At 40.7% G+C, this 22,770-nt stretch overlaps 1 protein-coding gene across 1 annotated transcript in view; it reads left to right on the top strand.

Moving 5' to 3' along the window:
* Positions 1–22,770, top strand: part of LOC137416790 (sodium channel protein type 4 subunit alpha-like) — a 170,623-nt gene that overhangs the window by 5,616 nt on the left and 142,237 nt on the right. Inside the window, exon 2 of the mRNA XM_078783297.1 lies at positions 21,277–21,601. Within this exon, the coding sequence (XP_078639423.1) occupies positions 21,344–21,601 (258 nt within the window). The 5' untranslated portion in view covers positions 21,277–21,343. The remainder of the gene's footprint in view (positions 1–21,276; positions 21,602–22,770) is intronic.

The following is a 22,770-nucleotide window of genomic DNA, read 5'->3' as shown; positions in this document are numbered from 1 at the left end:
TATGACGAATTACCTGCCTTCGTTGAGTTGTGACCAGTGTCAAGGTCTTGAAGAGCCGTTTACTATGGAGGAGCTAAGCACAGCTCTTCGTAGCTTTGAACACGGGAAAGCCCCTGGGATCGACGGCCTTCCAGTGGAATTTTTTGCAGCGTTTTGGGACATTTTAGGTCCAGAAGTACTGCTGGTGCTACAAGAAAGCCTACGCTCTGGCATACTACCCCTCAGCTGTAGAAGAGCAGTTGTATGCCTTCTCCCAAAAGGTGGTGATCTCCGTCGGATAGAGAACTGGTGCCCCATCTCATTACTGTGTTCTGACTACAAAAAAAATTCCAAATGGTTGGCCAATCGGCTAAAGGTTGTCATTGGCACTGTATAATTCCACAGCACTGTTGTCCATCCTGATCAGAGTTACAGCATTCTGGGAAGATCAATCTCTGATAATGTCTTTTTAACTAGAGACTTGATTGACTGTGGCCTTAAGGAGGAAGAGGGGCTTGGGTTGATTTTCCTAGACATTGAAAAGGCTTTTGATAGCATTGATCACACTTACATGTTCCATGTTCTGCAAAAGTTTGGTTTTGGTGAAAAGTTTATAGGCATTGTGAAATTGTTATACCACAACATATTTAGTTTGTGCAAAGTAAATAATCGTCTTTGTTCACCCATTCAGGTCCAGAGGGGTGTTCGGCAAGGCTGTCCTTTGTCAGGGTTGCTGTTTAGCCTTTCTCTTGAGCCACTACTCCTAAGTCTGAGAGCCTCTCTTTCCGGCTTTGTGCCTTCTGCAGAAGAGAACCACATCATGGTATCAGCATATGCTGATGATGTCTGTGTAATCATTAAGAATGATAAGGACCTAACCATTCTGGTTGAGTCCTTACACAGGTTTTACCTTGCTTCACGTTTGCGGTGCAATTGGCAAAAGAGCAAAGCTCTGTTGGTGTCCTCAGCTCACAGTACATCCTGTAGGCTTCCCGTCACCCCCCCCCCCCCCTCAGTCTCTTCCAAAAGACATAAGTTGGACAAGAGAAGGGGTTAAATACTTAGGTGTTTATCTTGGACCCAATCAGTACTCCCATATTAACTGGGAAGGAGTGGTAGAACAGGCAACCAAGCGGCTCAACAAATGGAAAAGGTTCCTTCCACAAATGTCCTTTAGAGGCCGAATACTGATTATTAACACCTTGGTCGCCTCTGTCCTGTGGCATAAATTTATTTGTTTGCAGCCACCAGAAGGCTTGCTTAAAGCTATTCAACAGACACTGCTAAATTTCTTTTGGGGAGGTTACCACTGGTTGCGGATGAACGTACTTTGCCGCCCCGTGTCTCTTGGTGGCCAAGGGCTCATTGACCTAAAGTGTCGGCTGATGGCGTTTCGGCTGAAGTCAATACAACGTCTGCTCAATGCTGAAAAACTGCCCTGGTGCCCTGTGGCACAACGAATACTGAGGCAAGCTGGAATGCTCGGCTACGGCCTTGAGACTTTTTTGATCGAATCCCAAAAAGTTGATTCTGTTCCCCTTCCTCTGTTCTACCAGAGCTTGTTGAATGCTTGGCAAGCCGTAGTGGTAAGCCGCCAAAAGGAGTCCTATGAGGTTAAAATGTTTGCGGGAGAACCTCTATTCCTCAACCCACTCTTTCCCCAGGTTCCCAAGAGCCGTTGTTTTGCCCAAAACTTCATTTCAGGTGGCATCAGAAATGTCTGGCATCTTCGTGACTCAGCAAATTGTGGTTGAAAATCTGCCAAGGAAGTCGTTGAGATTACTGGTACCAGATCAATGAGAGCTGCAGGTCACGTACTTGTAGAAGTCATTCGTACATCCTTTAGACTTGGGTTGCAGTGGAGTACTGGGGTTAAATGGGCATCCCATAATCCTTCGCTTCCTAACTTGTTGCTTTCACGGGTTCTACTTTTTCCCCAGTCAGTACTGGCTCTTGTTTATTTAGTAGTCTTGAGAGTAAATCTATTTACCAATTCTGTCTTTCTTTGATTAATGTAAACACCTCTGCAGCAGGAGTTATGAGATGGAAAGCTCTTTTACCTAATGGCCCCCCTTCTGAACCTGAATGGAAATCAATATATGGTACATCCATATCAAAAAGGTCGGGTGATTTACAATGGAGACTGGCTCACGGGGTACTGCCAACAAACACTTTTGTAAACCGTTTGGATGCCATGGTATCGGTGATCTGTCCCTTTTGTAATAATATTGAAGATTTGTTTCATGGGTATGTTGATTGCATACGATTGTATCCTCTTTTTCTTTTACTGAACAATGTGTTTGGTCAAGTTAGGTAATGTTCCTTTTTCTCTCCGGTTGTTTATTTTTGGCCTTGGGGTCACTTCAGCAAAGGAAAAATTGTTAATGTTTCTGAATTATTTATTGTCAGAGGCTAAACTGGCTATCTATTTGTCGCGAAAAGTGAAAATTAAGGGCAAGCCACCCGAGCAATGTAATGTGATCCTGTACTTCCAATCCCTGGTCAGAACTCGGTTAAAACTGGAATTTAAGTATTATAGTAGAAATACAAACATTAAGGATTTTGTTGAGACATGGTGTGTGGGAAAAATATGCGGGGTAAATGAAAATGTATTAGAGATTTACATGTAGGTGTTTCCTTGTCCTTGCAATCTCTTGTTTTGGAATGTAGTACATTTACATTGATTGTTTCTCCTTTTATTTGAATTTCTATGACTTAGGTTGTATTCTCTTGAAAACTGTTTTTTGGTTTATTCTTGTTGACGCTTGTTTTTGTAGTTTTATAATAAAAGGACTTAAAAGTCTCTCTCTCTCTCTCTCTCTCTCTCTCTCTCTCTCTCTCTCTCTCTCTCTCTCTGTGTCTCTGTCTCTGTCTCTGTCTCTGTCTCTGTCTATCTCTCCCCCTCTGTCTCTGTCTCTCTCTCTGTCTCTCTCTCTCTGTCTCTCTCTCTCTCGCTCTCGCTCTCGCTCTCGCTCTCGCTCTCCCTCTCGCTCTGTCTCTCTCACTCTCGCTCTGTCTCTCTCGCTCTTGCTCTGTCTCTCTCGCTCTCGCTCTGTCTCTCTCGCTCTCGCTCTGTCTCTCTCGCTCTTGCTCTGTCTCTCTCGCTCTCGCTCTTGCTCTCTCGCTCTTGCTCTGTCTCTCTCGCTCTCGCTCTGTCTCTCTCGCTCTCGCTCTCGCTCTGTCTCTCTCGCTCTCGCTCTGTCTCTCTCGCTCTGTCTCTCTCGCTCTGTCTCTCTCGCTCTGTCTCTCTCGCTCTGTCTCTCTCTTCTTAACTGTGCTGTCAAACAGCCATATTATTTGAGTAAGTTATATTTTCACCTCTGTCTGTTTGTCTGTCTGTGAGCAGGATATCTCAAAAAGTTGTAGACTTGGTGGACATTTGTAGATTGTAGATTTATTTGATTGTAGATAGATTTGTACTTGTAGATTTGGACGAAACTTGGTGGACAGGTCGGGTGTTGGATAAGGATGAATTGATTAGGTTTTGGTGAAGATCTGAATCTGGATCGGTATTTTTAAAAGTGATTTTCACCCTTGCATGACAGGGCTAAAACCGACATATAGCACGATATCTCAAAAAGTTGTGTACGGATTCGGACGAAACTTGGTGGGCAGGTAGGGAGTGTGACAAGGCCGAATAGATTCGATTTTGGTGTAGATCCGATTTTGGTGTAGATGCGAATACAGATCCAGATACGAGAATTTTAAAGTAGTTCTTCATCATTTAGTGAAGCCTGGTGTTGGCTTAGCGGTTAGGGTGCCAGCTTGGGATCCTAGGATCCTGAGCTTGAATCCCGGTCAATCATTCAATTAACGCCGGGGGGTTGACTCATGATCTGGATGAAGGAGATCCTTCTGAGGAGATGAAGGAGAAGGAGATCCTTCTGAGGTCGGCAAATTGAGTACCAGTTCACTGGTAATTGGGGCACTGCATCAATGGCACAAACGCGCTTCCAGAGGAATGATGCAAACAGCAGCCAAAGACTGCATACGAAACAACAACAATCATTGAGAGATGTGCCAAAACGATTTATAGCATGATATTTGAAAAATGTTGTGGACAGTTTCTGACAGCACTTGATGGATGATTTGGATTGGTGACAGAAACAAGGCAATTTTTTTTGGTTCAGTTCCGGATGCATATCCAGTCTATCAGTGGGATACAAAACGTAAACTGTCCAGCCTGGCGGAGGTGCACATGCGTTCTACTGAGTGCCGTTATAGTTGTTTGTGTGTTTGTTCGCTTGTATGTTATTCTTTCATGGCCGAACCGTAGCCCCTAGAGTCCCCAAATTTTGGGTGTAGGTACTTCAAAATCTGGGTAAGGTTTGAAGCTACCGGACGTTGGCCTTGATGTCCATTTTGAGGCCACCAAAGGCTGCTTTAAAGCATATATTGGTATGTGGGACCAGGCAGTGCGGCCGCTAGCCTACAGGCAAAAGGTAACCACGTTGAGGCCAATAACTCCATTGCTTTTCAATGTCCAACAAGTCCAAAAATGTCAAAAAAGACTGCCGGGAAAAGCTTACCGAGCCGGGTAATGCTGGATATCCCCTCCGAGCCTCTCCGCCCCCTCCCAGTGCGCAGCACCGGGTAGCCCCTGCTGGTATATTTCATAAATGAGGAGCTGGCAGGATGGTAGCACAGAGGGGAGATAATCTTCTTGTCTGGGTTATTTTCTTGACTTGGCGATAAACTGTCACTCTCATGCTCCATAAGTATATTGGTGCAATAGGGATTACAATGTGTTATAGATGGGGCGTTCAGGTGGGCCGCCTGTCTGTTAGCATTCACTTGGAGATGTTGACAGAATAAATAATACTACTACTACTACTACTACTACTACTACTACTACTACTACTACTACTACGACTAGCATTCACTTGTATATGTTGAAGGTAGAAATACTACTACTACTACTACTACTACGACTACTGCGACTACCACTACTACGACTACTACTACTACGACGACTACGACTACTGTTAGCGTTCACTTGTAGATGTTCAGTAGAAATAATAATAATAATAATACGACTACTACTACTACTACTACTACTACTACGACTACTACTACGACTACTACTACGACTACTACTACTACTACTACTACGACGACGACGACTACTACTACTACTACTTCCTCTTCTTTAATGGCTCCAATTATTCCCACATTTTAGTCGGGTCAGCCAGGGAAATGTTTTGCCCCAAGTCTCATTAACCGACTGGTCAGGCCTGAAATTCCCATTAAGTGGGTTAGAGGAGGAATTTGTTATTTGTTCAGGGTGCTTGCAATGCTTTGAAATACACTGTAAGATGTTTAACAAACACCAACGACCAGTGTTGGCTTAACGTCCTTCCAATAGGCAGTGCACACATTGATGCCTCACACTGCATGCGAAACACCAGGGTGACAGTTTATACCTTGGTTCGAGATTCGAACCTGGGCTAGACAGCTTAAAGACGAGTGTGCAAAACTTTAAGCTATCCTGCCAACTTCCCTGTATGCCAGTGCATTGGCCAAGTTGCAAATTCCTGCCCTGAATACTAGGAAGAGCAATTGCAAACAACCCAGTGTATTTTCTTTACCATGCAACTGCTTTGGCAAAGGTGACAATCTGGAAAGAGCATGGCCATGAATAAAACGAAATTTCTAAATAATAATGGCTTTATGACAACTATCCACACAATTAACATAGCTTAAACCGCATTATAACCAGGAGATATGATAACGTTTAACAATATCCAATAATGTAAAATATCAACGGCTGATCAAGTAAAAAGAATGTTTTTTTGGGGGGGGGGGTTTTGTATACAAGATCGAGGCTCGTGTAAGAGCTAACATTAATCACAAAAAGACAAACTGACACATAAAACATAATTATGATAAAGGGAGTGGGAGACAAGATGGAGAGCAGGGACATCGGGAGATCTGTGGGAGGGAGAGGGCTTGGGGGGAAGAGGCATGGGAAGGGGGGGGGGGGGTGGGAGAGGTAAAAAAAAAACATGGACACTGCAAGGACTTCCAGGAAAGAAGTTGGAATTTCAAAAAAGTGGATCTGGGGTGAATTAGCGGGGGTAGAAAAGATCAAGGTTTGGATGGGGGAAGATAAGAGATGGTGCTGACCAGCTGTTTTAAAGACCTGGAGGGAGGAGTGGGATTGCTGAGCGTGAAGGAGTTTGTTCCAGGGGCGGGAGTAAAGAGGAATGAAAGAGTGAAGGTGAACAGAGAGCCTAGATTTTGGCAGTTTAACCATTAGAGGGTTGCTGGCAGATCTTGTGCGACCTGTAGGAATATTTGGGGGACAGAGCACACAGAGAGCTGGGGGAGGGGGGCCGGAGATGAGTCGGTATAAGACAGAAAGACCACCAACCTGCCTGCGGTGAGTAAGTGAAAGGCCCTCGGAGTTAGCTTCATCGCGGGACATTCCAATGATTCTGAAAGCTTTGGTTTCAACAGCGTGAAGACGAGCTAGGTGTGAGGCAGGAGTACTAGCCCAGAGGGGAGAGCAGTATTCCATTGACCTGCGGATGAAAGCCTTGTATGTTGTGAGGAGCTCAGGTGTGCCAAGGAAGGACTTCGCACGACGGAGGATGCCCTGTCGGCGACTGGCTTTGGAGGCCAGCTTGGAAATGTGGTTTTCCCTGGAAAGATCATGGCAGATAGTGAGACCCAAAAGCTTGAGTGACAGAACTTCTTGGAGAGGATTATTCAGAAAGTGGATGGGAGGGTTGTCCAGTCGGTCTTTTCGGAGAGACATAGTAAGAGTGCGAGATTTGTCAGGATTGAAAGACATGTTCCACTTGTTTGACCAGTCTGTGATTTTGTCCAGGTTTGCAGAGAGTGAGGAGGCTGCAGACTGCCGATCTGAGGGATGAGGAATGGAGCGGCAGAGAGTGGAGTCATCAGCAAAGAGACAGAGAGGATTTTCAAGAGAGTCAGAGAGATCATTGATGAAGACCAGAAAAAGCACAGGGCCCAGAACACTGCCTTGGGGAACTCCAGCCTGAACAGGAAGGGGAGATGAGAGAAACCCATTCAGGGCCACACGTTGACTACGACGAGAGAGGAAGTCCGCCAGCCACGCGTGGAGATTTCCATGGATACCATCGGAGGAGAGTTTGGTGAGCAGAGCGGGGTGCCAGACTGTATCGAAGGTACGTGATATGTCAAGGGAGACAGCTCGAATTTCCTCTTTGGCATTAAGGACCTCCATCCATTGTTGAGACAGCAGAAGCAGCATGTCCAGAGCAGAGTGACCTGGTCTGAATCCAAATTGATGATCGGAGATCAAGCCATTGTAGAAGAGGAAAGATTTCATATCCGAAGCAATGGTGGATTCCATGACCTTGCTGATGATTGGGAGCAGGCTGATTGGTCTGCAGTTGCAAAGATCTGTTTTTGCACATTTTTTGTGTAAAGCTGTGATGTTGGCTGATTTCCAAGCTGATGGCAGATGACCTTGAGCAAAAGAGAGGGTGAAAAGAACAGAGAGGGAGTGAAAGAGCGGCAAAACAGGATTTTAGGACGCGTGGGCTGATGCCGTCAGGTCCACTTGCAGAATCAGAGTCGAGGGTTGACAGAAACTTTTCCACCCTGTCAGGAGGAAAGGACACAGAGTCCAAGAGCAGCTGGGTACGGTGGGTACAGAGAGGGATGGGTTTGGGACACAATATTTTGAGGCAAACACGGAGTTGAGGCATTCAGCTTTTTGACGTGCGGAGTCAGCTGTGTCGCCATTTGAGGTAAGGGAGGGGATGGAGGGGGAACAAACACCAGAAACAGATTTTACCAGATGCCACCAGGATTTGGAAGAGGGAGACAGATTTGAGAGTTCAGTGTTGAGAATGGAGAGATATTGTTTCATGGCTCTCCTGAGGGTGGACACACACTTGTTTTGGGCTTTGTGAAAGGAAATGAGATTTCCTTCCATTGGATTTGCTTTCCAGGAGGCGAAGGCAAGTTGTTTCTGGGCAACAGCCTCATCACAAGATTCCGTGTACCATGTACGGGAGGAAGGGTATGACAACTGAAGACAAGATGGGATAAATCTGTGCATGAGAGACAGCAATTTACTTTGGAAGAATTCCCAGGATGAGTTGATGTCAGAGGCGGTAGAGATGGGAGACCAGTCCAGATGATTGATGGCTGCTTCAAGACCGTGCCAGTTGGCCTGAGTGAAATGCCAGACTCGTCGACGCTGAGGAGGCTCTCTGAGAATGGTCAGAGAGATGTCCACTTTAACAAGCACATGATCAGATGAGCCGATTGGAGCAAAAGAAGAGCAGCAGACATTTGCAGGGAAGTTAGTCATAACCAAGTCTAGAAGAGAAGATGCTCCGTTGACTGAGATCCGGGTCAGGAAATTGACAGATTGTGTCAATCCCAGTGAGTCACAGAAGTCCTTTGCTGAGGAGCCATGGCTGGTGAGAGAGGTACCCACACGCAGCCAACTGGCATGGTGACAATTGAAATCACCACATATGAGGAAGAGAGAGTTGGGATGGGTAGATAGAAGTTGGTCCATATTAGACAACGAGATGGAGATGGAGTCATCACTGTTTGGTGGACAGTACAACACACATATGAACAAAAGGTGGGAGCGAAGGGTAAGCCATAGCCAGAGGTATTCCTGGGGGTGAGGTGGAGAGAGGGCAGTGCAGGGCGAGTGAGGAAGAGAGTTTTTGATAAAGATAGCAACCCCACCTCCAGGACGAGGCTCAGGTCTATCATACCGGAGGAGGGAGTAACCCGGGAGAGATATTAAGGAATCAGAGACATCTTGAAGGAGGAAAGTTTCTGTTAAGCAGATCACGTCTGGTTTGACAGAATCAACCTGTATGGAGAGATCAGTCAAGTTTGAGCGAAGGCTCCGGATGTTTGAGGTCCATACCGTTAAAGACGAGGAAGGGGGAACATCGGATACAGAACAGGGGGAGGGAGGGGTAGGGTAAGATGTGGAAGAGGAGGAAGAGGTAGGGAGAGCTGTTGACAGTGTGTCAGAGATTTCAGAATAGCTTGGAGAAAGGGAAGGATGGGGCGGACAAAAGGTTTGATGGTGATTGGGTAAGGCGCAGTGAGGTGTTATTTGAGGGGGGAGGGCAGAGCAAGGCAGAAGGTTGGGGGAGATGGAGGCGAGAGTTGGAAGGGGGAAGAAGCGGGGAGAAACACTTTGAGGAGGAGGGGTGAGAGGGTGGAAATGGAGAAGAAATGAGGGTGGGGAGATTTGAAGGAGAGGGGGGAGTTTATGAGGGGAGGTGTTCGGGGGGAGTTTAGGAGGGAAGGGGAAAAGGGGGGGATTTGAAAGGGATGGGAGATGGGGTAGATTTGGAGGGGTGAGGGGGGAGTTTCGGAGGGGAGGGGTGAGGGGGAGTTTAGGGGGGGAGTGGCGAGGGGGAGTCTAGGAGGGGAGGGGTGCGGGGGGAGTTTAGGAGGGAAGGGGCAAGGGGGGAGATTTGAAAGGGATGGGTCATGGGGAAGATTTGGAGGGGAGGAGTGAGTTTGGATATTAGAAAGTGTTGTACGATTAATGGGAAACGAACATTTATTGCAAAATGATTTTCTTGTGACCTTCTAGTCAAAGACACGTTTAAGGACGCTGGAGGGGGGGGCGATGGGGAGGGAGGGGGTGGAGTGCCAGTGAGTTTAGGGAATGTCGGAAAGAGGAACTGTAAGGGATGGAATTTTTTAATGGAATGAATAGATTTGGTGAGCAAGTCGAAAGCAACCTTTTATAGAGCTTGATGATTGGGAGGCATCGATAACTGGTTTATCGACAACATGTTACAAGCAACATACAGCACCCTTGGGTGGGCACCAATAATGGGTTTATCGACAACTTGCTACAAGCAACATACAGCACCCTTGGATGGGCACCAATAATGGGTTTATCGACAACTTGCTACAAGGAACATGCAGCACCCTTGGGTGGGCACCAATAATGGGTTTATCGACAACACGCTTCAAGCAACATACAGCACCCTTGGGTGGGCACCAATAATGGGTTTATCAACAACATGCTACAAGTAACATACAGCACCCTTGGGTGGGTACCAATAATGGGCTTATCGACAACATGCTACAAGGAACATACAGCACCCTTAGGTGGGCACCAATAATGGGTTTATCGACAACATGCTTCAAGCAACATACAGCACCCTTGGGTGGGCACCAATAATGGGTTTATCAACAACATACATGCTACAAGCAACATACAGCACCCTTGGGTGGGCACCAATAATGGATTTATCAACAACATGCTACAAGCAACATACAGCACCTTTGGGTGGGCACCGATAACTGGTTTATGGACAACACGCTACAAAGAACATCCAGCACCCTTGGGTGGGCACCAATAATGGGTTTATCGACAACTTGCTACAAGCAACATACTGCACCCTTGGGTGGGCACCAATAACGGATTCATCAACAACATGCTACAAGCAACATACAGCACATTTGGGTGGGCACCGATAACTGGTTTATCGACAACACGCTACAAGCAACATACTGCACTTCTGGGTGGCACCGATGACAACTGTGGGTCCATATCACCAACCAAGGTGTCTGGTTTCTGCTTCGAGATTATTTAGAAAGAAGCTAACATCTGATTGAAGGGTTTTCATAATCCCACCAGAAAAGGACCGGGGGGAGAAGGTTGGTGGTGTGGTCAAACTTTATACGGGATGCCAACATCCTCATAATAATTCAGTTAATTCAGCATATCCATTCACAAATGTTTTGTTAAAACTTATTTGCTCTCCTATTTTACAGGCGAGTAGTATACCCACTCACACCGGGAGCTAATTTGGTGTCAATACCCCTCTCTGCTTGATGTCCTGCTTCTTATTCGCTTGGCAGATGGGTAGACACATCTCCTTTTCGTAATAGTAACACCCATTCCATCCAGAAGCAAAACAACCTGTCAACACAAAAAAAAGTTGTGGACGAATTCGGGCGAAATTTGGTAGACAGGTTGGGTGTGTGACAAGGACGACTTAATTCAATTTTGGTGAAGATCGGAATATGGATTTGGGAATGTTTAAAATCTTAAAGTGATTCTTCACCATTGAGTGATATGGCCAAGAACGATATAGAACAAGAGAAAAATGATCACAGTGTGGTCACCAGCTGCGACGTGTAGAATCATGAGGATATCCGTTGCAATATGCGCTACTAAATTCGACCAGTCATTACATTATACGCATGCACTAGTAGTGTAGCAGCATAGCAAACCTGTTGTGCATTTTGTGATACAAGCACCAAATTTGGTACACTAGTAGACTATCATATTATGAAAAGATCTGGATATTGGGCCATCTCAGATTCAGAGATTTGATTTTTGCAAGATTTCGATTCGATTGGGATCGAAGAGAACACCTTCTTCGTCTTCTGTACAGTGAAGTTGCCAGCCCTGAATTCTCTGGCTACATCTGGGTGCTTCATTGGGAGTGCAACCGTGTCCCTCAGGTGAACAGGGACCCACCTGGCATAGTGTGTGTGGTCTAAGGCATGGAACCATGGGACCAGTTCCGTCAGGGCATCAAGGTACGTCGTGAATGAAGCCTGCCGCAGAGAACGTACGTCGACCAGTACCAACATCTCTAGTTCCAGCACAGTTGCCCAGTACTGAAAGTTGGGAATGTCTTCTCCTCGCTGGTGACACCAGTCTTCGAACTCAGGCAGGTCTTCTGCATCATCAGCATATGTCATACAGTGGCGTTCATACGCACGGTGTTGCAGGATGTGCAGTGCCGCTGCAGTGATTTGATGAGCTCTTCTTGTGCGGGTGACGTGGGCAGCTCGTAGGAAGGAGTCGGCCGTCCCTGGCGTTGCAATCTCAGCTTGCAAAATCTGCAAATCTTGCAAAAATCAAATCTCTGAATCTGAGATGGCCCAATATCCAGATCTTTTCATAATATGATAGTCTACTAGTGTGCCAAATTTGGTGCTTGTATCACAAAATGCACAAGTCTTTTGAATATTTGGGCTAAGCCGCCCCACTATAGCGGCTTTTTGTCTTTCAGCTAAATTTATTCTGGTTTCTTCAAACAAATCGAGATTTTAGTCTGCGATGTTCTTACCTCATACCAACGCACGTCCGAGTGTATGCGCATGCGCTATTCAAAAAGGTACCCCAACAACAAGAACAACAACGCGGTCCTCTCATGGAGCTGCTCGTCGCAGCTAAAAAGAAAAGAACCACCTTTAGAGGCCATTTTTCCCTGCAGAGCTGGGGTTGACCTTTTTCGGGCACCGTGGTCCCCTTTTTGAAGCGATGTTTTATGGCCGGATGCCCTTCCTACCACCAACCCTGTTAGTCGCCTCTTGCGATACACAGATAATTACCAGTGAACTGGTACTCAATTTGCCGACCTCAGAAGGGATGACAGGCTGAGTCAACCCCCCTGGTGTTAATTCGGCGATAGACCGGGATTCAAACCCAGGATCCTAGGATCACAAGCCGGCACCCGAACCGCTAAGCCAACACTACACCAGGCTATGGCCAAAAACGATATGTAGCATGATATTTCAAAAATTGTGGACGATTTGTGGCAAAACTTGGTGGATGCGTTGGGTAGTTGACAAGAATAAGCCATTCGATTTTGGTTCAGATCCGAACCCAGACCGATCAGTGGGATACAAGACGTAAACTGTTCAGCCTGGTGGAGGTATGCGCTCCACCGAGTTACGTATGCAACACCTGGCTACTGGATTTGCATTATTGCTGAGGGACACGACTGTGCCACTGATGCAGTGCCCCCTGTAGGTTTGAGCAGGAATTTGTACTTTGTTCATGGTGTCAGCGATAGCTTGCATACTCTTGGCAAGTATCTTTAGTGTCCATCAGATCATTCCGACACACGGGACGCCCAGTTTAACGTGAATCACATTGCACACACATTGATGAATCACCCTGTATGTGAAACAGGAGGATGGCTGTTTATAGATGGGTCGGGATTCTAACAGTTGGTGTTGTAGATTCATATTTACCTTCGCAAAAGCGGAAGGTTATGTTTTGATCGCTGTGTATTTATTTGTATGTCTGTGTGTGTGTGTGTGTGTATGTTATTCGCATAACTCAAAAAGTATTCAACCGAATTGCATGAAATTTGGTGGGATGATTGGTTATTATACGGGACACATTTGATTAGATTTTGGGAGCAATCGGGTCAAAGGTCAAGGTCAAGGTCACGAAAAGGTCAAAATCGTATTTTTACCATAGCGCGGTCAATTTTTATCCAATTGGCATGCAACTAATGCCAAAATGTTCAGAATTCAATGCCCGATCTTGTGATATACGACATGACCCAGTGAAGACATTACCCTTGTTAGCGGTTGGGGGTCAAAGGTCAGGGGGGTCACGACCTTGCAAAATGTGCGTTTTTTGTCATAACTCGGTCAATTCTTATCCGATTTGCATGAAATCAGCACCAAACTGTTCACTGTTCTGTTCCCTACACTCCCATGCCAAGTACAGAACAGTAGCTGCGGCGAAGGTATGCGCTCTACCGAGTGCCCGTTCTAGTTGTTGATGTTGTAGATTCATATTTGTTGGTGTTGTAGATTCATATTTCTTGATGTTGTCGATTCATATTTGTTGGTGTTGTAGATTCATATTTGTTGATGTTGTAGATTCATATTTGTTGGTGTTGTACATTCATATTTGTTGGTGTTGTAGATTTATATTTGTTGATGTTGTCGATTCATATTTGTTGGTGTTGTAGATTCATATTTGTTGGTGTTGTAGATTCATATTTGTTGGTGTTGTACATTTATATTTGTTGGTGTTGTAGATTTATATTTGTTGATGTTGTCGATTCATATTTGTTGGTGTTGTAGATTCATATTTGTTGGTGTTGTAGATTCATATTTGTTGATGTTGTCGATTCATATTTGTTGATGTTGTCGATTCATATTTGTTGGTGTTGTAGATTCATATTTGTTGATGTTGTAGATTCATATTTGTTGGTGTTGTACATTCATATTTGTTGGTGTTGTAGATTTATATTTGTTGATGTTGTCGATTCATATTTGTTGGTGTTGTACATTCATATTTGTTGGTGTTATAGATTCATATTTGTTGGTGTTGTAGATTCATATTTGTTGATGTTGTAGATTCATATTTGTTGATGTTGTCGATTCATATTTGTTGGTGCTGTAGATTCATATTTGTTGGTGTTGTAGATTCATATTTGTTGATGTTGTAGATTCATATTTGTTGGTGTTGTAGATTCATATTTGTTGGTGTTGTAGATTCATATTTGTTGATGTTGTAGATTCATATTTGTTGATGTTGTCGATTCATATTTGTTGGTGTTGTAGATTCATATTTGTTGGTGTTGTAGATTCATATTTGTTGGTGTTGTAGATTCATATTTGTTGATGTTGTAGATTCATATTTGTTGGTGTTGTCGATTCATATTTGTTGATGTTGTAGATTCATATTTGTTGATGTTGTAGATTCATATTTGTTGGTGTTGTAGATTCATATTTGTTGGTGTTGTAGATTCATATTTGTTGGTGTTGTAGATTCATATTTGTTGATGTTGTCGATTCATATTTGTTGATGTTGTCGATTCATATTTGTTGGTGTTGTAGATTCATATTTGTTGATGTTGTAGATTCATATTTGTTGGTGTTGTACATTCATATTTGTTGGTGTTGTAGATTTATATTTGTTGATGTTGTCGATTCATATTTGTTGGTGTTGTACATTCATATTTGTTGGTGTTATAGATTCATATTTGTTGGTGTTGTAGATTCATATTTGTTGATGTTGTAGATTCATATTTGTTGATGTTGTCGATTCATATTTGTTGGTGCTGTAGATTCATATTTGTTGGTGTTGTAGATTCATATTTGTTGATGTTGTAGATTCATATTTGTTGGTGTTGTAGATTCATATTTGTTGGTGTTGTAGATTCATATTTGTTGATGTTGTAGATTCATATTTGTTGATGTTGTCGATTCATATTTGTTGGTGTTGTAGATTCATATTTGTTGGTGTTGTAGATTCATATTTGTTGGTGTTGTAGATTCATATTTGTTGATGTTGTAGATTCATATTTGTTGGTGTTGTCGATTCATATTTGTTGATGTTGTAGATTCATATTTGTTGATGTTGTAGATTCATATTTGTTGGTGTTGTAGATTCATATTTGTTGATGTTGTAGATTCATATTTGTTGATGTTGTAGATTCATCTTTGTTGGTGTTGTAGATTCATATTTGTTGATGTTGTAGATTCATATTTGTTGGTGTTGTAGATTCATATTTGTTGATGTTGTAGATTTATATTTGTTGATGTTGTAGATTCATATTTGTTGGTGTTGTAGATTCATATTTGTTGGTTTTGTAGATTCATATTTGTTGGTGTTGTAGATTCATATTTGTTGGTGTTGTAGATTTATATTTGTTGATGTTGTAGATTCATATTTGTTGGTGTTGTAGATTCATTTTTGTTGATGTTGTAGATTCATATTTGTTGATGTTGTAGATTCATATTTGTTGGTGTTGTAGATTCATATTTGTGGATGTTGTCGATTCATATTTGTTGATGTTGTAGATTCATATTTGTTGATGTTGTAGATTTATATTTGTTGATGTTGTCGATTCATATTCATTGGTGTTGTTGATTCATATTTGTTGATGTTGTAGATTCATATTTGTTGGTGTTGTAGATTCATATTTGTTGGTGTTGTAGATTCATATTTGTTGGTGTTGTAGATTCATATTTGTTGGTGTTGTAGATTCATATTTGTTGGTGTTGTAGATTCATATTTGTTGGTGTTGTAGATTCATATTTGTTGATGTTGTAGATTCGTATTTGTTGGTGTTGTAGATGCATATTTGTTGATGTTGTAGATTCATATTTGTTGATGTTGTAGATTCATATTTGTTGGTGTTGTAGATTCATATTTGTTGATGTTGTAGATTCGTATTTGTTGGTGTTGTAGATTTATATTTGTTGGTGTTGTAGATTTATATTTGTTGGTGTTGTAGATTCGTATTTGTTGGTGTTGTAGATTAATATTTGTTGATGTTGTAGATTTATATTTGTTGGTGTTGTAGATTCATATTTGTTGGTGTTGTAGATTCATATTTGTTGGTGTTGTAGATTCATTTCATTGGTGTTGTTGATTCATATTTGTTGATGTTGTAGATTCGTATTTGTTGGTGTTGTAGATTCATATTTGTTGGTGTTGTAGATTTATATTTGTTGATGTTGTTGATTCATATTTGTTGGTGTTGTAGATTCATATTTGTTGGTGTTGTAGATTCATATTTGTTGGTGTTGTTGATTCATATTTGTTGGTGTTGTAGATTCGTATTTGTTGGTGTTGTACATTCATATTTGTTGGTGTTGTAGATTTATATTTGTTGATGTTGTAGGTTCATATTCATTGGTGTTGTTGATTCATACTTGTTGATGTTGTAGATTCGTATTTGTTGGTGTTGTAGATTCATATTTGTTGATGTTGTAGATTCGTATTCATTGGTGTTGTAGATTCATATTTGTTGATGTTGTTGATTCATATTTGTTGGTGTTGTAGATTCATATTTGTTGATGTTGTAGATACGTATTTGTTGGTGTTGTTGATTCATATTTGTTGGTGTTGTAGATTCGTATTTGTTGGTGTTGTAGATTCATATTTGTTGGTGTTGTAGATTCATATTTGTTGGTGTTGTAGATTCATATTCATTGGTGTTGTTGATTCATATTTGTTGATGTTGTAGATTCGTATTTGTTGGTGTTGTAGATTCATATTTGTTGATGTTGTTGATTCATATTTGTTGGTGTTGTAGATTCATATTTGTTGGTGTTGTAGATTCATATTTGTTGGTGTTGTAGATTCATATTTGTTGATGTTGTAGATTCCTATTTGTTGATGTTGCAGATTCATATTTGTTGGTGTTGTAGATTCATATTTGTTGATGTTGTAGATTCATATTTGTTGGTGTTGTAGATTCATATTTGTTGATGTTGTAGATTCATATTTGTTGATGTTGTAGATTTATATTTGTTGGTGTTGTAGATTCATATTTGTTGATGTTGTAGATTCATATTTGTTGGTGTTGTAGATTCATATTTGTTGATGTTGTAGATTCATATTTGTTGGTGTTGTAGATTCATATTTGTTGGTGTTGTAGATTCATATTTGTTGATGTTGTAGATTCATATTTGTTGGTGTTGTAGATTCATATTTGTTGATGTTGTCGATTCATATTTGTTGATGTTGTAGATTCATATTTGTTGGTGTTGTAGATTTATATTTGTTGGTGTTGTAGATTCATATTTGTTGATGTTGTCGATTCATATTTGTTGATGTAGATTCATATTTGTTGGTGTTGTAGATTCATATTTGTTGATGTTGTAGATTCATATTTGTTGATGTTGTAGATTCATATTTGTTGGTGTTGTAGATTCATATTTGTTGGTGTTGTAGATTCATATTTGTTGATGTTGTAGATTTATATTTGTTGATGTTGTAGATTCATATTTGTTGGTGTTGTAGATTCAAATTTGTTGATGTTGTAGATTCATATTTGTTGGTGTTGTTGATTCATATTTGTTGGTGTTGTAGATTCATATTTGTTGGTGTTGTAGATTCATATTTGTTGGTGTTGTTGATTCATATTTGTTGGTGTTGTAGATTCATATTTGTTGATGTTGTCGATTCATATTTGTTGATGTTGTAGATTCATATTTGTTGGTGTTGTAGATTCATATTTGTTGGTGTTGTTGATTCATATTTGTTGATGTTGTAGATTCATATTTGTTGGTGTTGTAGATTCATATTTGTTGGTGTTGTAGATTCATATTTGTTGATGTAGATTTATATTTGTTGATGTTGTAGATTCATATTTGTTGGTGTTGTTGATTCATATTTGTTGGTGTTGTTGATTCATATTCATTGGTGTTGTTGATTCATATTTGTTGGTGTTGTAGATTTATATTTGTTGGTGTTGTAGATTCATATTTGTTGGTGTTGTTGATTCATATTAATTGGTGTTGTTGATTCATATTTGTTGGTGTTGTAGATTTATATTTGTTGATGTTGTAGATTCATATTTGTTGGTGTTGTAGATTCATATTTGTTGGTGTTGTTGATTCATATTCATTGGTGTTGTTGATTCATATTTGTTGGTGTTGTAGATTTATATTTGTTGGTGTTGTTGATTCATATTCATTGGTGTTGTTGATTCATATTTGTTGGTGTTGTAGATTCATATTTGTTGGTGTTGTTGATTCATATTCATTGGTGTTGTTGATTCATATTTGTTGGTGTTGTAGATTTATATTTGTTGATGTTGTAGATTCATATTTGTTGGTGTTGTAGATTCATATTTGTTGGTGTTGTAGATTTATATTTATTGGTGTTGTTGATTCATATTTGTTGGTGTTGTAGATTCATATTTGTTGGTGTTGTTGATTCATATTCATTGGTGTTGTTGATTCATATTTGTTGGTGTTGTAGATTTATATTTGTTGATGTTGTAGATTCATATTTGTTGATGTTGTAGATTCATATTTGTTGGTGTTGTAGATTCATATTTGTTGGTGTTGTTGATTCATATTTGTTGGTGTTGTAGATTCATATTTGTTGGTGTTGTTGATTCATATTCATTGGTGTTGTTGATTCATATTTGTTGGTGTTGTAGATTTATATTTGTTGATGTTGTAGATACATATTTGTTGGTGTTGTAGATTCATATTTGTTGATGTTGTAGATTCATATTTGTTGATGTTGTAGATTCATATTTGTTGATGTTGTAGATTCATATTTGTTGATGTTGTAGATTCATATTTGTTGGTGTTGTAGATTCATATTTGTTGGTGTTGTAGATTCATATTTGTTGGTGTTGTAGATTCATATTTGTTGGTGTTGTAGATTCATATTTGTTGGTGTTGTAGATTCATATTTGTTGAAGTTGTCGATTCATATTTGTTATGTTATAGATTCATATTTGTTGGTGTTGTTGATTCATATTCATTGGTGTTGTTGATTTATATTTGTTGGTGTTGTTGATTCATATTCATTGGTGTTGTCGATTTATATTAGTTGGGGTTGAAGATTCATATTTGTTGGCACACACATTTATGCCTATGAACTGTCAGGATGACAGTCGTAGTGTAGTGTAGTATACTACATCATTACTAAATGTCGTGATTTTATTTATATTCATTCATTTTCATTTTATTATTTCATTTTCATTCATTTTATTGCATTACTTTTCCTTACTACACTACTACATGCAATTGCGGATTATAATGGGAGCAAATGGGTCATTTGCCCCTGGATCCAGATCCTTGCTGGCCCAAAAAAATTGAGTGAATAAAATGTTTTTTATGTAGTTTCTCTTTTTACAAATGAAAATAGCTGTCTGGATGTAGGACATGGTCCAAACTTAGTGATCTGTTCTGTTCTCTATCATAAAATAACCATAATCAGCGGTTCACATAATTGATACGCAGGTACTCATGCGCAGTAAAAAAAAAAAAAAAAAAAAAAAACTAAATGCATACTTCAAAGATGCTAAGGAAGCTCAAAAGTGTACTACCATAACAGAGGCTTTTGATGGAAGGGTTTTCTTAGCTAGTGTAGGTAAGATTCTTCTGTGATAATGCTAATATACAGTACTGTCGGGCCCCACTATTCGCGGTTCCACTATTCGCGGTTCCACTATTCACGGTTCTGCTATTCATGGGTTCCGCGTATTTGCGTTTTCGCTATTCGCGGTTGATAAAATGTGACCTGTTTCTCTATTTGTGGAAAAGGGTCCTGCAAATTCGTATTTTTTTTTATACTCGCGGCCGTGTTCCACGAAATCGCAGTTTTTCATGGGCGCACAAAACATTTCACGAGCCGTTAGCTTCACATACGGTATTTATAAAACCTTCGCAGATTATCGTCGACATTCGTGGGATTTGCCTCGCCATTTGAGGATTTTGCCTTGCCGTTCGTGGATTTTGCCTCTCTATTCGCAGTTTGGTCCTCTTTATTCGCGGATTTTCGTGACTCAGGAACCTATCCCCCCCCCCCCCCCTTTTTCCATTGAAACAATGCCCCACTATTCGCGGGTTTCGCTATTCGCGGATTTTCCAGGAACGTATCCCATGCGAATAGCAGGGTCTGAGGGTATTGTTATACTGTAATTTCAAAATTTAAGTGCACAAAATTGAGTTTATAAATTATATCATTATAATTTACAAGTTATATTGTAAGTTATAACTTATAAGATTTAAAAAAATAGTTCCAAAAAGAACGTGCGAGCGAGGATGAAGAAGAGGAGGTTCGGCAACATTCGGAATGAAAAAAAAAAGAGCGGCTTGCGAGTGTCTCATCTGGAGCAGACGTTCTGAGAAAGCGCTTTCAAAAGAGTAAGAATGGTAAGATGCACACTAGGCCGGGAGGGACTTTAAAAATCGGAATGGCACTTGGGAAAGCAGACGAGCACGCTCGAGCCTGACATTTTCTGTTTTTTCTTGCATACCAAACAATTTCTGCTGGTACTCATTGGAGAACCTAATGAAAAAATTGTGTGCACCTCTAACTATAATCATGATTACTTTCACTTTTTGTTTCATAAAAAACTAATAAATTGATAAAAAGGTCCAAAGAGGATGCGCTTTGTACTGTGTATGTTTAAGTTGTGCTTGTACATCCCCATATTTTTTACATTCCATTACAGTGTTTGTCTTATTCTTCATTATATATTGTTTCAGTATTATTATGAGTAATGAGTTTTGTTTGAGACTTTTCTGTTGTTTTTTTTTAGAAGTCAGTTGGTTCATGATTGTATTTCAGTTTAATATTATTTATATATGTGCGGACAATCAATTAAATGAGGAAAATAAAAAACGTATTTTCTTTATATAACTCCTTTAACTCTAAATCTAAATAAGCCAGAGAGACGAGAAATCGTTTACTCAACCTCAGACAACCTGCGCTCCAGGGGTGGCACTCATGTTAAGACCGGACCAAAAATTTTCTTTGCCCCATGGCCCTGGCAAGGCCTAATCCGGCAGTGACTACATGTAGTGTCCATCCTCAGTGTACAACAGCTTTTGCTAGCAAATTGTTACCATTATATGATTTTGGAAAAACAATGCAATGAGGGTATCCATATTTGAAAGCAAAAGATGATAAATTTATACATTGTTAACGACAAATGTTTATCAAAACTCATGTTTATCGAATGATGAATCAGTGCACACAACAATGCAGTGAATTCAATATAAGTATTGAGTGAAAATATCTCAGAATGCTGAAGTGGTGAACTTGTGATACAGGACCAGTTCTTGAGGAGAGCTTCTTCCTTAAAAGCCACCAATACGTGGATTCCATAAGCATGAGAAGATGGCGGCTGCGAAATGGTCACCTCCAGGTCCCCATAGCTTTTGCAAATTCACACCAGAGTCGCTTGCAGCCATTGAGGAACGTGCGGCGAATGAGCGCGCAAAGAAGGAGAAGGGAATCGAGGTCGACGATGACCCTCTGACGCCCAACAGTGACCTGGAAGCCGGGAAGGCGCTTCCTATAATCTACGGTGATATTCCTCCAAAACTCGTCGCCGTTCCTCTGGAGGACCTCGACCACTTTTTCTGCGCACAAAAGGTGAGAGCCTGCTTCATCTGAAAATTAATTTAAAAAAGTAAAAGCTTACAAGTGAAGCTCAACCAACGCAGTTGTAATATTACCTTGTTGTCACGTCAGAAATTTTGAAGGATTTTTCACTGCATTGAATTTATTTATTTTGCTGTTGTCAATTCGCGTCTTGTTTTCCTCACACATCCTTCAACTCGTGCCTATCAGTTATGATAGTTACCAGTTACCTACCAGTTATGAACTCAGATGCACTTGTTCTAATCAGCATCGTTGCTGAAGATGAGTTTATTGCATAATTGAATATGGTGCACTGTGTGTTTAAAAAAAACTCGGCTTTGTAGCTATCTCTACTGGACCTGAGAATTGTTTCTTCCTCCTGTCTTTGGTGTCAGTTTCATCATTTGTACCCTTCAACATCTGATTTCATCTGATGCTATATTCAACACTAGCAGGAGTACTCGACATTGCCCTGTGAGGTTGTAATCCTGTTGGCTTTTTTTTTTTGGAAGATTACCACCGTTGATGTGCTGTCTTTTACACCACATTATTTAACATGTTCAATTAATTGTTCATGCCTGTTTTTGTGTCCTTTATGTTTACGGTGTCTCTAAAAACAGCAAGTTTCCCGTTTGGATTGAATTTCAATTTTGTTTGACTGCAAGACGGGTAGACAGAGTAAAACAATCACCTTACTCCTCTGTGCGCATGTGCGATCGGGATGAGATTCCTTTCATACAATTTGGAAAATTCAGAGCCAAAACACTGCTAAACTGCAGGTTTGTGTTCTGATTAATGTTCCAATTCGTGTTCAAAATATAACATTTAATTTAAGACAACATTTAATTTAAATTTAAGGTCTTCCTTGATCATAGACTGACATTTGTAGACAGACAGACAGACAGACAGACAAAGTGACCCAATTGCTTAACCCTGCTTTTCGCTTCGCACGTCTAGGGTAAATATATACAGCATGATAAAGTCGCTCCCAATATAATTTTTTGTTGTGTGTTTGTCTGTTTGTTTGTTTGTTTGTTTCTTGCAAAATCGAAGATTTTTCAAGTATATTGGTCGGTTGCGTTTGTTATTCTGTCTGTCTGTCTATTTGTTTGTCTGTTTGTTTGTCTGTTTGTCACTGGCCTACAGGTCACAATTCTAAACCGATCGTCATGAAACTTCAC

This window comes from Myxine glutinosa, chromosome 1, assembly GCF_964187855.1.
Source record: "Myxine glutinosa chromosome 1, kmMyxGlut1.1, whole genome shotgun sequence".
Taxonomy (NCBI): Eukaryota; Metazoa; Chordata; class Myxini; order Myxiniformes; family Myxinidae; genus Myxine; species Myxine glutinosa.
The sequence above is the reverse complement of the archived record's forward strand: the minus strand, read 5'-3'. Positions and strand labels throughout refer to the sequence as shown.